At 51.4% G+C, this 14,059-nt stretch overlaps 1 protein-coding gene across 1 annotated transcript; it reads right to left on the bottom strand.

Annotated features, from left to right (window-relative positions):
* Mrgpre (MAS related GPR family member E) lies at positions 1-4,171 on the bottom strand. The gene is made up of 2 exons (XM_028871114.2): positions 3,725-4,171; positions 1-1,666 (listed from the first exon to the last, which is right to left on the bottom strand). Exon 2 carries the CDS (start codon positions 1,596-1,598, stop codon positions 669-671), a length of 930 nt encoding a protein of 309 aa, XP_028726947.1. The 5' UTR covers positions 1,599-1,666; positions 3,725-4,171; the 3' UTR covers positions 1-668.
* Positions 4,172-14,059: the final 9,888 nt, after the last annotated feature.

The following is a 14,059-nucleotide window of genomic DNA, read 5'->3' as shown; positions in this document are numbered from 1 at the left end:
TATACACCACATGCATGCTTTGACGGCAGAAGCCAAAAGAGGGAGACAGATACCCTGAAACTAGAGTTACAGATGTAGCTCAGGTAGGACTTGGTTTACAACCCGCCTGCCATAGCTTGCCAGGCCACGGTGCCAGCTCTGCTCTTGGTCCCTGACAGAGGCCAGGCAGGCTTTGCTCTCTGGCTGTGTTATGGGGTCAGGAGGACACCTTCGGCTATAGTGCAGCCACTGAGGACTCCCAAGCCACTTATTCTCCCATACCTAACCGAGTGTCCGATTTCAGTGTCATTTACTCCACTCTAAAGGGAGGAGCGTGGAGCACAGAAAAAAAATCACCCCACTCTCTATAGCTAGGAGGATGCTGATAGTGGGGGGACCGTTGCCTGCCCCCTCTCCTTGCTGTAGCTGTTGGGGAAGGGTAGCTGTGGAAACAGCCGTCATGAGGTGGTCCTGGAGCTCTTGCCTAATATGCACAATCCTAGGCCCTCTGCAGAAACATCACTCGGTCTGCCCCTTCCCAGCATCCTCCCAGGGGACACACGACTGGGTCATCAGCAAAGATGTTCCTCCAGGGTCTTTCTGGTAGAGCTCTGATCCTGGCTCTTAGCTCTATCAGGCAGTTCCCCCTGGCCCCCGTGGGCTGGAGCTACAGTTGTGACCCACTGAGCTTAGACAGTCATGTCCACAAGTCCCCCTTGGGAAGCCTCCCTCACAGCCCCCAGCTCAGCCTCATCCCCAAGCGCCCGCTGGAGCACCAGCCGGAGGGGTTCCTGCAGCCTCTGGCCAGGTGTGCTGCCCAAGAAAAAGTAGATAGCAGGCTTGGCCGCACTGTGCACACTGGCCATGAAGAAGCTGAAGTGGTAGAAGTAGAGGGGGGTGTGCCAGGACAGGTTCTTGGACAGCCAGAAAATGCCGAAGGGCAGCCCACAGAAGAGGAAAAGGAGGATGGCCAGCAAGACCAGGGTGGGGAAGCCCCGGGGCTGGTGCCTCTCCGGACCACGCTCCACCCGCAGCAACAAGAGCAGGCTGGTCACACACATGGTGCAACACAAGGCAGCTAGGAGCACTGCCACCACCAGCCACAGCATCCCACACAGGTGGTAGCTGGGTGACCCAAAGAACTGGGTGCAGGCCCCGCTCAGCAGCAGGTCCAACAGCAGGCAGAGCACCCAGATGAGCGCACACACACAGGTGGTCAGATATCGTGGGCGGCGGCACAGGTACCAGGCGGGGAAGAGAGTGGCCAGGCACTGCTCCGTGCTGATGGCCGCCAGGAGGCTCAGCCCCACAATGTAGCAGAAGAATCGCAGCATGAGCAGGCTGATGTGTACGAATCCTGGGAAGCTCAGCTGCTCCGGCAGCAGCTCAGGGATGATGGCCACCATGTGGCAGCAGAGGAAGATGAGGTCAGCACAGGCCACATCCAAGAGATAGATGGAGAAGGGGTTCCGGTAGACATTCTGGTTGAGCAGCCAGAGGGCCACCCCATTGCCCAGCAGCCCACCCAGGCTTAGGAGCTCGGTGAGGGACAGGATGGTCAGGTTGAATGCCATGTCTTCCTGGGTCCTGGGATACTGAGGGTACACTCTCAGCGACATCGTGGGGTGAGGGTGACGGCAGCAGAGGCTGCAGAAGTCTGCGTTGCGTTTTCTCTCTCCAGACACCCCTGCAACCATAACGACACCAGCTCAGGGACCTGAGCCTGGCCCTGCCCACTCCAGAGGACTCGGGTAGCTAGGGAACAGTAGGTGACAGAAATGGTGACAGCCACTGGGGGAGGCGCCCACCTCCCATTTCCATCTCGTCACGGGACTTAACCCTCCCTCCCTGTCTGAGGCACGAGGTGGGAATATTTCTGTCAGTCTTTCAAAGAGCCTCATCCCAGAAGCCTACTGATACTGCTTGCTCTGTACATTCCTTGGAGAGGCTGGATGGTCTGGAACACAGGGAGAGGAAGAGAGGCCCAGACCTGATGGCTCCCTTTGTACGGAGGGACGGGGACCTGGAGGCCCCCTTGTGTTTGTCATCAGCATAAACAGCTCTCAAGTCTTCTAGACCTTTCTGGAGCATTCCATGAGGGTGTGTCGCCAACAGGCTCTGGACCCTCTAGCTGACCGCCATACCTTGTCGGTAAAGTAGACCCAGCCACTGTCCCTCTCTCCTTAGCCATGTGCCCACAGCCTGTGACAGTACCCCAGCCCTTTAGGGACTAGGGAGGCCCCTCCTTTTCACATGCCACTCACTCGTCCCTCTCCTTCCCTGTTTGAAGGTGATGCTAGGCAGGGTCCTCACCTGCCTTCCTTGCCTGAGACAGTGGTTCACTGAATGCCAGAGGGCGGGGCCTGAGAGGCAGCACAACCCTGACCCAACGTAGCTGGGGCTGTGACGCAGAGGCAACTAAACTCCGGAGCTCAGCAAACCCCCACATCCTACCAGCATGGTTCCCGCCCCCCCCCCCCCATCACCTGCAGTGTGCTGTCTTATCCCAGCACCTGTGGTCATCTGTCCCATCCTCCCACCTGAGGTCATCTGTTCCCATCCCTATCTTCAACTTTTCCTTGTGCTTTGGAGAGCTAGGGCAGGTCCTTGCCTCTCCCCCAGAGACGGGCTGGAGTCTTCTTCCTGCCTTGGTGTGGCTGGCCCTCTGTTCTCCTTTGGGGAGGGGGTGTCAATCCTGGGTGGAGATTCAGGGCCTCCATTTCTGGCTATGTGTTCCATCTTAGCTCCCAAGACATTGGGATGACTGAGGGGCAATGGGCAGGAGTATGGGGGGTCCTGTGGGGTGGGTGGAGTCTAGGTGGTAAAGCTGGGTGGCCCCTGAGCCCACACTCCACAGGGAAAAACACTGCAAGGCCCTGGGCATCCCTGCTCTTACTGATGGACAGGGGCTGGACACAGCCCTGCAGCCCCCAGGGGAAGCCTGGAAAGGAGGGAAGAGGAGAGAGCACATGGTAAGTGAAGTGGTAGGGAGGAGGGGGGAGAGGTAAACTGAGAATGAAAGCTATAGCCACACTAGGAGAATAACGACAGCAATGATTTAGGGGTGATAGACAGGGCAAGGCTCAGCCAGCCTGGCCAGTGTCCCTCTTGCACTAGAATCCTGTGTGGGGGCTTTGTGTGGGGTCACCTGCCCAACTGGAGGTTGGGGCGGGGAGGGGGGGTGGCTCAGGATTGGGTAGCAGGAAGAACTAGATTGCATGCTGTGGGTGGAAAGGAGGAGATGGAGAGGGAGGACAATGGAGGAGAAATGGGGAGGTTCCCCTTGGAAACACAGAAGGCTGGGATAGGACACAGGCGTGGCTCTGCCTTCTATAGCTTGGCAGCGGGCACTCCCTGCCCTGGCTCTGCTCTTGCTGGGGAAGTCAGGATTGAGGAACAGTACCCACGTGACTGTCCCCTAAACCTCCTGTACTCTCCATGGAGTAAGGACCCATCTTCCTCTCCCTCAAGGGACACAATCGTACACACGAGGGACCTGATGGGACAGGAGCCTCACCACAGGTGGGGGAAGTGCCGCCCTTCTGGAGTGGCCCAGGGCTGCCTGCAAGCCAGATGGCTCAGGCCAAGACAGAGGATGGAGGACAGGCCAGCCAGTCTCATGTAGCCGCCCCTCCCCCACCCGCCCAGCCGCCGCCACCCCTCACCCCCCACCCCCGCCCAGAAGACACCCAGCTACTGGACTGCCCCAGAGCTCCTCCTTGAACAGTGTCCCCTGGCTGCTCACCGTTCTGGTCCTCCCTGCTCCACCCTGGCCTTGGAGGGAACTGTCTTGGCCAGACCAAGCCTCTAGCGGCTGCCGGAGCTACCAAGCTGCAGGCAGACTGGCGCTCAGACTCAGCGTCAGCCGGCTGGCTCTTCAGTGTCACATGGTAATGGAGGGGATAGGGCCAGTCAGGAAAGAGCCTCTCTGGGGACCTTGTTCCTAAGCTGGACTCAGTTATTGCCCAGGTATGGACAGCAAGAGAAAGCCAGCTCCTCCTTGCAGCCTTCCTGGCAAGCCTGGCACTTAAGAGGAAATCAGGATAGCTCAGGGAAGCCTGCTGAGCACCGATACGCCCAGCAATGACCTCACAGGCTCCCCAGTCTAGACTCAGACACCCAGGGGCCTTTTAGAGACCACTTCTCCCTACTGACGACACAGAGGGGCCGCCATGTGTCAGGCAAGGTCTAATAAGCTGTCTCTAGCAAGCAGAGCATGGAGGCTGCTGGCCCTGGCAACTCCAGGCATCCGGGCTGTGGGAGCCCAGGTTGTGGCAGAGGCAGAGGTGTTGAGCTAGTGTACAGTCTCCAGCAGAGGAAACCAGAGAGCCTCATATGGGTGGACCTTACTAATTCAGGGTTCTTGATTATCTTAAAACCACAGGTCACTGTTCACAGCTGGTGTTCAATGCGGAAGGGCAAGTAAGTGCATGTTTTATTTCCAGGACCTCCGAGTGACTCTCTTCCTCACCTTAGTATTGGGGGAAAGCCTTAGGCTTATGGGAGAGGCTCAAGAGGAACCCCAAATTCACCAAGTGTAAACGGTTCCCGTGGCATTGGCACCTGTGGTCCTATCCTTTGTGGAGCCAAGCTGGAGCAAGTTTCTGTCTGTGACAGTGTTCTTTCAGAAACCTGGGCTGCAAGCCTGAAGCCCTAGCATCACCCTTCATGACCACAGGGTGACAGTCACATTTAGGAAATAACGGTGTCTGATGACTGCTGGAGTCTGAGTGCCAAGGGCACCACCTGTTGGGATGTCTCCAGGCTCCATTCCCACCTGCTTATCTGGTGCTGGGATGTTTTACCACATCTCTGCAAGCTGCCCTCTGGCTGTGCTGGAGAGTCGCTGGGAGGCCGTGCCAGCAGGGGGTGCTAGAGAGGTCCAGGGCAGGAGAGAAGGAAGGGTCCTACTCAGTTTTGTGAGCGCGGATTTTTTGTGTGTTTGAAAGTCTCGGGCCAACTTGGCCTTGAACTCTTTATATGGCCAAGGATGACCTGGAACCTCTAATCCTTGTGACTCCATCTCCTAAGTGCTGAAATTACAAACCAAGGTTAGAGGTATATGCCACCACACCCTGCTTATGTAGTTCTGGGGATGGAACCAGGGCTTTGGCCATGCCAGGCTAATACGCTGCCACCTGAGCTCCATCCCAGCCCCACCTCACGTTTTGAACCCTCTCTTGCTTTTGCTTCTGGTTCCGGTCCACACTGCTCACCAATTTTCCCAGCCTCGTGGCAGCAGTTGACTTCAGTTTACGGTCTTTGTAAAACTTGAAACGCCCACTCCTTGAGAGACACCAGCCACCAGCTGGCTGCCTGCCCTCCTCAAAAGTCTGAGGAGGCTTTGAACGGATGTTAGCAATGGCACCTCCTTTGAGTTCCCAGGCCTGGGTGTGTATGTGCGGAAGGTTCTAGCAGCTGCTGTCTCCCACGATAACTTGCTGCAGTTCCTACTCCTGCAGTTCCTACTTCTCAGGGCTCCCTCTTCATGGCTGTGTTCTTTAGTGACATGCAGCTCTTGCCGCCTGACTGTCCCTGCTTGTGTTGGAATTGTTCCAGGAGTCCTGCACAAACATGCCATTTGGCTGGGTCAGGCAGTGTTGCTGGAGGTGGTTAAGAGGAACATTAGCAGTCGAGGGTATGTATGGCCTCAGGGTAAATCGGAGGAGTCCTTGTGACAGGCTGTGGATGAAGCAATGGGCACTGAGTGTGGGAGTGCCCTATGGTAGCCATGAGTACTGCAAAGACCACAGCCTGGGGTGACGTCTTCTGAGGGCCTGGAACCAGTGCTGGCTTCCACTCCCAGTTATGAGGGAAGAATACCAGCTGGAACCGCTGCCCCATCATAGAACCAGAAACTCAGTAGTGCTCTTGAAGGACTTGGGCACCAGGCAGTGCAGGGCAGGGGTCCCCAAGAGAATGCCGCATCTGGATGAGGCATGCATGCCCTTTGCTCACTGTGACTGTCTGGAAGAGCTCTCCAGCTGTGGCCTGGGAGGAGGCACCACAGGGGCTCACCAGGGGAACCCCAGTAAGGAAACTTCAGGAAATTTCGAAGATGGAAAGGCAACTTAAAAACCCCAGAAAATGGACCGGAAATTAAAAAAAAAAATCAGTAAAATAAAATAAAAAAAAAAACAGTATAAAAGATTGATAAACTTCTAGCTAGGCATGGTGGTGCACACCTTTAATCCCAGCATTCAGGAAGCAGAGGCAGGCGGATCTCTGTGAGTTCAAGGCCAACCCGGTCTACAAAGCAAGTTCCAAGACAGCCAGGGCTGTTACACAGAGAAATCCTGTTTTCAAAAACAAAACAAAACAAAATAAAACAAAACATAACAAAACAAAACAAAAGATTGATAGAATTGAAGAACTTTGTGTAGACTAACTTAGAAAACAAATAATACAAATTATTAAGATGGGGTGCCTCTCCGGTTTTTCTTTGAAACAGACTTGTAATCCAGTCATGGCACTTACTATGTAGTTAAAGCTGGCATTGAAGACCAAGTGATCCTCCTGCCTCAGCCTCCCAGTCAGTCCTGGTATTTTGGACCATGTTGGAGCTGGACCCTGGGCCTTGCACTTCTCTACCACTCAACTATATGCCCCGCCCTTCCCCATCACATGCGATGGCCGAGAGGCAGCTCCCACAGAGCCCAGATACTCAGAAGTTGTGGTGTACACCTAACACATGTGTGCAGACACATGTGACGGGGTTTAGGACATGGTATGACTCCTTCAGAGATGCAAATGAAAACATGAAGAGCTCTGGAACTCAGAGATGAGCCCGACTCTGACTCCCAAGTGCTGGAATTAAAGGTGTGTGCTACCACCATCCAGCTAGAAATTAAGATTCTAATTGAACACTTCCTCCTCAAATGATTCTCCATCCCAGTGGTACAGCTGATAAGTCCATGGGTCCTTAAGGCTGTTAGGCAATGAGTCATTCTGGGTTGGGGAGATATCTCTGTCTGCAGGTGCTGCTGTGCAGGTCTGAGGCCCCGGGTCTGCTGTCCGTAACCCCAATTGCTGGGGGGGGAGGGGCACACAGAGGCGGGTCCTGGGGCTGGCCGGCTGGCTGCCCAGTCCACACAATTGTTGAGCTCTATCTCAAAAAATAAGATGGAAAGCAACCATGGAAGACACTTAACGTTAGACTTTTATCCTCTACACACTTGTACCTACACGGACATGTGTACACACAGGAACTTGCACACGCACACACACACACACACACACACACACACACACACACACATGTGTGCACAGACACACAGAAAGATAAGGAGGGGACCATTTAAACCTTACAAAACTCTTGAGAAAATAGTTGAAGGGAACATTTCCATCCATTTTTAGAGGCAATAATATTCTGATATCCAAGCTGGTAACATACATTATGAACACAGAAAACTTTGGACCCATAACCTCTTTGTATACACCCCGCCCACTGCTGCCCACCAGCCTCTCTGAGGCTGGCCCTGTGGTACTGGCGGTTTGGACACTGAGACCATGGTCAGATTGGCGGGGAGTTAGGCTATAAAAGACACAACCCTGGAAACAAGGGCTGGGGTTTGGCTGTACTTTTCCAACCAGTGAGGTAAGGGAACATTTGAGGAGTAAGCAAGGCCTCCCCAGGAGAGGTCTCGGGAGAGGCAGTTTTCACACAGGCATGGAGCCAGGTGGAATAGGCAGTGGGGGTGCCAATCCAGCCAGCCCAAGATGGGCTGGCTCTACAGTACTGCCTGCAGGCCCTGGGCGGCACCAGGATTACAGCATCCCCGGAATGCTGGTTGCTCCAGCTGTGATGTTCTGGTGCGATGTTCCTGTTCCTGAGAAGTCTGCGTTGCCAGAATAGCCCATGATCTCAGGTCGTAAGTGGGCAGACCAGGGTGGATACATCCTCCTGGGATCTGAGTTTCTACAGGTCTGGCTTTGCCTGAAGGACTGAGAAGGGGCAGTTGGGGTCAGGGACACATAGGGAAGGGCTGCCACCAAGGCTGGCTGGTGGGGATAGGGGGTCTCTTGGTGGGGGTCTAGAGGCTCTGGAGTCAGAAGATAAGGTCCAGCTGGGCTAGTTGGAGAGGAGATGTGGCTGGTGTGGGGTAGACTGGGGAGTCACGGCCAGGCCTGGAAGCTCAGCTCCCTACTCGACCTGAGGCTCTAGTTTGAAGGAGTGTCCTCCCTGGTTCCAGAGTCCTCTGGAAATAAAAACCAGTAAACACGAGCTTCTGTGTAGGACCCAGCGGCCTGAGCCCCGATTTAGAGGTTATTATAAGATTTGAGCTTAGCCTGCATGACAGGGATTGGGAGTATGGCCGGGGGAGGCACAGGCAAGGGAGTGGGGGCCGGACATGGAGGGCACCATAGACACACAACATGGACATGGCTCACAAGCCTAGATGGGACCAGAGATCGGAGTGGAGGTCCTTGCAGACTTTTCAGGGGCCCCAGGAAACAGGATGAGATTGTTCAAGGAAGATGGAGGGAGAGCGCAGCCCACCCCACTCAGGAGGGGACGTGGTGGAGAGGACAAGAGTGGAAGGCTGGAGGTCTGTGTGCAGTGAGGGGGTGCTCTGCTGGGGAGGTGCCTCTGCTCTCAAGTCCTGGGTATTGAAGAGACTTTGTGGGAGTGGGTGAGTGTTCCAAGGCACTGTGGAGGGGTCAGTGCACCTTTGGGTCCTAAAGAATGGGTGACTGGAGCCCATGAATACAGATTTCTAATTATCCTCTGGTGGATGGTTCAGAGGCTCCTCAGAAGGTTCTGAATAGATCAGTTTCCCACTGCAGAGGCTGACTGGCCAACTCTTTCTTGTGTGGTCAACCTAGTTTAATCCTCCTGGTCCTTCAGTTCTGCATCCTGGGATGGCCTTCTAGGCAACCATTATCTCTCAAATCCTTGTTACAATCTACTTCCAGGAGGTGCCTGGGCTGAGACAGCATTCCACCACAGGGGTTGTTCTGGGGTGGGTAGTGGAGACCCCTAAGAGGCTCAACATGGCAGGTTTCCTGGTCTAGAGGGCCCTTGTCCCCCTGTGGATGCAGGGATGCAGCATCCATGGAATTCTGGGTATGGCTTGCTTTGGTTCCCCTCATCTCTCAGCTCTATCTTGTTTCAGCTTGCCAAGGACAGTGGGAGGTACAGCTTGGCTCGTGGCTGTGACCTAAGATGGCATGTGCCTCTGGTCTGCCATAAACAAGAGGTGAGAACTTGCTGCAGACAGCTTCATGAGGAATGTTTGGGAATGCTGGGGTGGCCTTGTTTGTACTTCTGGATGATAGTGTACTGCATATGTTGGGACAGATCTACCTCTAAGATATCAGAAAATTCTTGGTACAAACATCATGCATCTTTTGACTTGGCTACATTCTCTGCAACATGGGGGAAATCCCAAGGAATCTGTGGCCCTGGGGGTGGTTGCTCCAAGAGCTCTGGATGTGAGCACAGAACCTCAGCATGAAGCTGCGACTGTGGCTGGCTTCCCAAAGTGAAGAGCCTTTGTGTGTTGGTGCAGGGAGTGGCACTGAGATGCCTCTTCCCCAGGGTGCTCCATCACATAGCAATGTCACACAGAAGACCGAGTTTTAATTTTCCTTTAATGTGTATAGGTGTTTCACCTGCATGTATATATGTGTATCACCTGCCTTCATGCAATGACCTTGGAGGCTAGAAGAGGACATTGGATCTCCTGGGACTAAAGTTAAAGATGGTTGTGACCCATCATGTGGGTGCCGGGAATTGAACCCTGATCCTCTGGGAGAGCAGTCAGTACATTTAACCACTGAACCATCTCTCAAGCCCCTGATTTTGCTGGTGCCCTTGTCAGAGGAGCAGCAGGTGGCAATTGAAGTTCAAGGCGTCAGCCTACTTTGGAGGCTCCCTGATGAGTGAATGTCAGATAAGCAAGGCCCCGAGACCACAGACCCCAGACTGTCTTTTGCTTCTGCTGTGCCTTTACATGTTTGCTGCTGCTATCTTTCTCTTGATATCTGGCATGGGGTGAATGAGTGTGGGGAGATCCACACTGCCTGTAATGTAGTGTGTTTATCTCATGGAAACATCCCGTTCTACTAGGCATTTTTACCTGTGGATTATTATGAAGATGATTCCTCCCTAAGCTGTACTATCTAATTGATAATAATAATGTTAGCTTATATGCTGTACTATCTAATTGATAATAATAATGTTAGCTTATACAGAGTTTTGATAAATAAAAATAAATACAAGGAAATGTTACATAGTAGAACACATGAGTTTCTACTAAGGAGCTGTATAGACTGTGGCTTAGGTTAATGATTAAGAAAAACAATTGAGTTCCAGTAGCCCAGCTAGCTTAAATTCTTTTTTTTTTTTTTTTTGGTTTTTCGAGAGCTTAAATTCTTTTAAGCTTGATGTTGGGAGATATGTTTACAGGTTTTGGAGTGCATGACAGCTGAAACAAAGCTTTGAAAATAAAGTTGGACTAAGATATTTTCATCAAATAGCTTTGAGGTTAAAAAACCCAAGAAGACAATCTGAAGTTTTAGAAAGGCACATAGTTGAATGAGGAACTGGTTAAGGTTAGGGAACAAGAACAAAGCAGCCCAATTATCATTAGCTGACGTGCTTTTCTTGCTAGGATTAGTTGATGACCAAAGGTGATGATTAATTCCTTATACTCATTTTTGTCCTCAATGTCCCTCTCTCTCTCTGTCTCTCTTTGGTTTTTCGAGACAGGGTTTCTCTGTGTAACAGTCCTGGCTGTCCTAGAACTTGCTTTGTAAACCAGGCTGGCCTCGAACTCTCAGAGATTCACCTGCCTCTGCCTCCCAATTGCTGCGATTAAAAAAAGGCGTGTGTCACCACCACCTGGCTAATCTCTTGATATAAAGAAAACTATTGATGAGTGGATACATACCCTAAAGATTTAAAGTAGAGCTGACTGATCCTTTTTCATATATAAACGTTTAGGTTTGTGATTCCTTTAAAATTCCTTATAAGATTACCTTTCAAGATAAGTAATAAAGTAATTGGCCCTTTCTTTGTAACTGCAAAATGCAGCCTGCCAGTAAAAGACCTAACTGAGAAGAATATCTTGCTTGCCTACATGGTTAATCTGTAACAAGCTGCTTGGATATGAATGTACATGGGTTCTTGGGATAATTTGTTTTTCACCTGTAATACACAGAATGTTTAATTGTGCAAGGGATATGGAAAACAAGTTTTTTACTTGTATTCATTGTAATCATTCACTTGAAAACTAGAATGTAACCGCATTGTAATTTTTATATTGCCTGAAAGATTTTGCTGGGGTACATAAGCTGTAAGGGAAAGAATAGAGTTAAAATGATTTAGAAGGAAAACATGAAGAATGAGAGAATTAGGAGACCATCAAGAGAGTTTGAAGAAGGAGAACATCAAGAGAGACAGAAGGAACATTTCTGGAGAGAGATAAGAAAAGAGAATATAGAACACAGAAGAGTAAAGAAGGAAACTATCAAGAGACATTGTGTCTTTTTCCCTACACCCGAGATAAAAAAAAGTCCTAGTAGGTGCTGACTCTGTGGATTCGCTTTGAGCCCTGTACTGCTGGGGGCTGGACCCACAGGCAGCAAAATGATCTCAATTTTTTTTACACTTATTTCTTTATTTTTGTGTGTGGGCAGGCTTGTGCCATGGTGTGCACTTGGAGATCAGGGGACAATTCTTGACAGTTAGTTCTCTTTTTCCACCATATGGAATCCAAATATGAAACTCAGGTGGCCATGCTTGATGGCAAGCACTTTTACCAGATTTTTTTAAATATAAAAATACAAGAATATTTTTTTAAAAATTACATGTAAGCCAGATGGTGGTGGTGCACACCTTTAATCCCAGCACCTGGGAGGCAAAGGCAAGCGGATCTCTGAGTTTGAGGCCAGCCTGGTCTACAGAATGAGTTCTAGGAAAGCCTGGGGTACACAGACAAACCCTGTCTTGAAAAACTAAAATAAATAAATAAATTACATGTATGCCTGTGTATTTGTGTTGGGATGTACATGCACATGAGTGCAGCTGCCCACGGAGGCCTGAAGAGGGCGCTGGATCACATAGAGTTGGACTTGGCAGGTGACTGTGAGCTGCTTGACATAGGTAATAAGGAGCTGAATGTAGGTCCTCTGCAAGAGCAGTACATGCTCTTAATCACTGAACCAATTCTCCAGTCCCAAAATATTTTATTTTCAAATTGCTTGGCATGGTGATACACCTTTAATCCCAGACTCGAGAGGCAGAAGCAGGTGGATCTTTGTGAGTTCGAGGTTAGCCTGGTCTACATCCTGAGTTAGTTCCAGGTCAGCCAGAGCTACATAGTAAGACCCTGTCTCAAAAAAAAATTATTAATTATGAGCATACACATGTGTCTGTGTATGTAGTATAGGTACCCTTGAAGGCCAGAAGAGGATGTTGGATCTCCTGGAGTTACAGGTGGTTGTGGGCCACCTTACAAGGGGGCTGGGAACTGAACTGAGGTCTTCTGCAGGGCAGTATGCACTCTTAAACACTATGAACTGCTGAACCTTCTCTCCAGCCCCCAGGGCTTGGTTTTTAACTCTCACATGTCCCAGGACACCTGTGTAGCTGAGCCTTGGGGCAACTCTACTCCCCATAGTGCTGGTCTTCCCCCTCCATCCCTGGCCAGAGAAAACACTTTTGACAGTGTTCAATATGGAGATCCACACTGGCTCCACTCCAGGTCTCCAGCTTTAAATTTGTCTTTATGACAAGGACCCCACTGCACTCAGGCTGCTTCCCTGGGTATCATGAAGATCGCAGTTGGGTTTATCACACACATGGCTCCATGTTTTACCTCGCCTGGCCCAGCATGCGTCACTGCCTAGACATCTAGATGCTGCTGGGAATGACCCCTGGCTCTAACCCTGTACCTCTGACCTTCCATCTCCTCCCCTACTGTCCTTTCAGAAGCATGTGAGACTCGAGGTGAGGAGTAAGATTCAGGCCACTGGCTGGTGCACACATCAAACATCTGAAAAAGTATAAACAAATCAAGAAATTACAGGAAAATCTAGCCTGCCATACAAGTCTCTGTAAAAGTCCACTCACTATAAATGGAAATCACTTGGTGGGAGTGGGGGGCGAAGATGAGAAACGATCCATGCGCCTCAGAAGAGGTTGCAGGACCCCAAGCAGAGTGGACACAGCTGGACTGACTCAACCTTCTACATGCGATCCCATGTGCGGGTCCTCCCCCCAGAACTGCCACAAGAGGGCACTGCTTCCACACAGCCGCTCAGGACAGCTCAGGGACTAGTGGCTGCAGGTGGCTGACAATGAACATCTGTCTGATAAAGAATCTAGAAGTGGGGCCGAGTCCCATGCCCAAGAGGAGCAGAGCACATGCCACACATACGGAGTCAAGGTGTCAGAGCATGACTCCCTAGCCTCTGCACTGGAAGTCGGACTCCGAGTGGACAAGGCTGGGGTTGAGTCTCACCCTCACCTTCCCATCTCACTCCATATCCCTCCCCTAGAGACCTCCAAGCCTCACTTGCTTCCCCCAGAGGGACAGTGTCTAACTGTCCAGGCTGAGCATTTAAGCCTCCATCCTAGCAGGAAATCTGCCATATTCCTGTCTGCCTCCTCCATCCTGGTTAGTGAGGTCTGCCTGAGAAATAAAGGCAAGGTCCTGAGTCTAGTAAAGGGCTCAGTTCCTCCCCAGCCTTCTCTTCTGTCCTCCATGTTCCCACAGCTGAGGACCCTAGTGACTTGTCCCCTCTGAAGGAAACTTCTCCCTGTCTGCAAGGAGAGTCTGTGACTCCCCAGGGTTCTTCCATCTGAGTCATCAGAGCACAGCTTCCGCCATGTAGGGCCACTGGTGACTAAAAAGTCACACTAGGGAGGTGCAGAGATGAATCAGCAATTAAGCATTTAGTGCTCTTACAGAGGACCTGAGTTCAATTCCCAACACCCACATCAGGCTGCTCACAACTGCATGCAACCCTGGCTCCAGGAGGCTCCTTCACCCTCTTCTGATCTCCATAGCCACCTGTGCGTGCACACACACACACACACACACACACACACACACACGCACGCACGCACGCA

The sequence above is a fragment of the Peromyscus leucopus genome, chromosome 1 (genome assembly GCF_004664715.2).
Source record: "Peromyscus leucopus breed LL Stock chromosome 1, UCI_PerLeu_2.1, whole genome shotgun sequence".
Lineage (NCBI taxonomy): Eukaryota > Metazoa > Chordata > Mammalia > Rodentia > Cricetidae > Peromyscus > Peromyscus leucopus.
Note: the sequence above shows the minus strand (reverse complement) of the source record. Positions and strands in the feature narration are given on the sequence as shown.

Bases quoted from the DNA above. Each gene is read 5' to 3' on its own strand.
- Mrgpre (XM_028871114.2), bottom strand. From the start codon at position 1,598: ATGTCGCTGAGAGTGTACCCTCAGTATCCCAGGACCCAGGAAGACATG.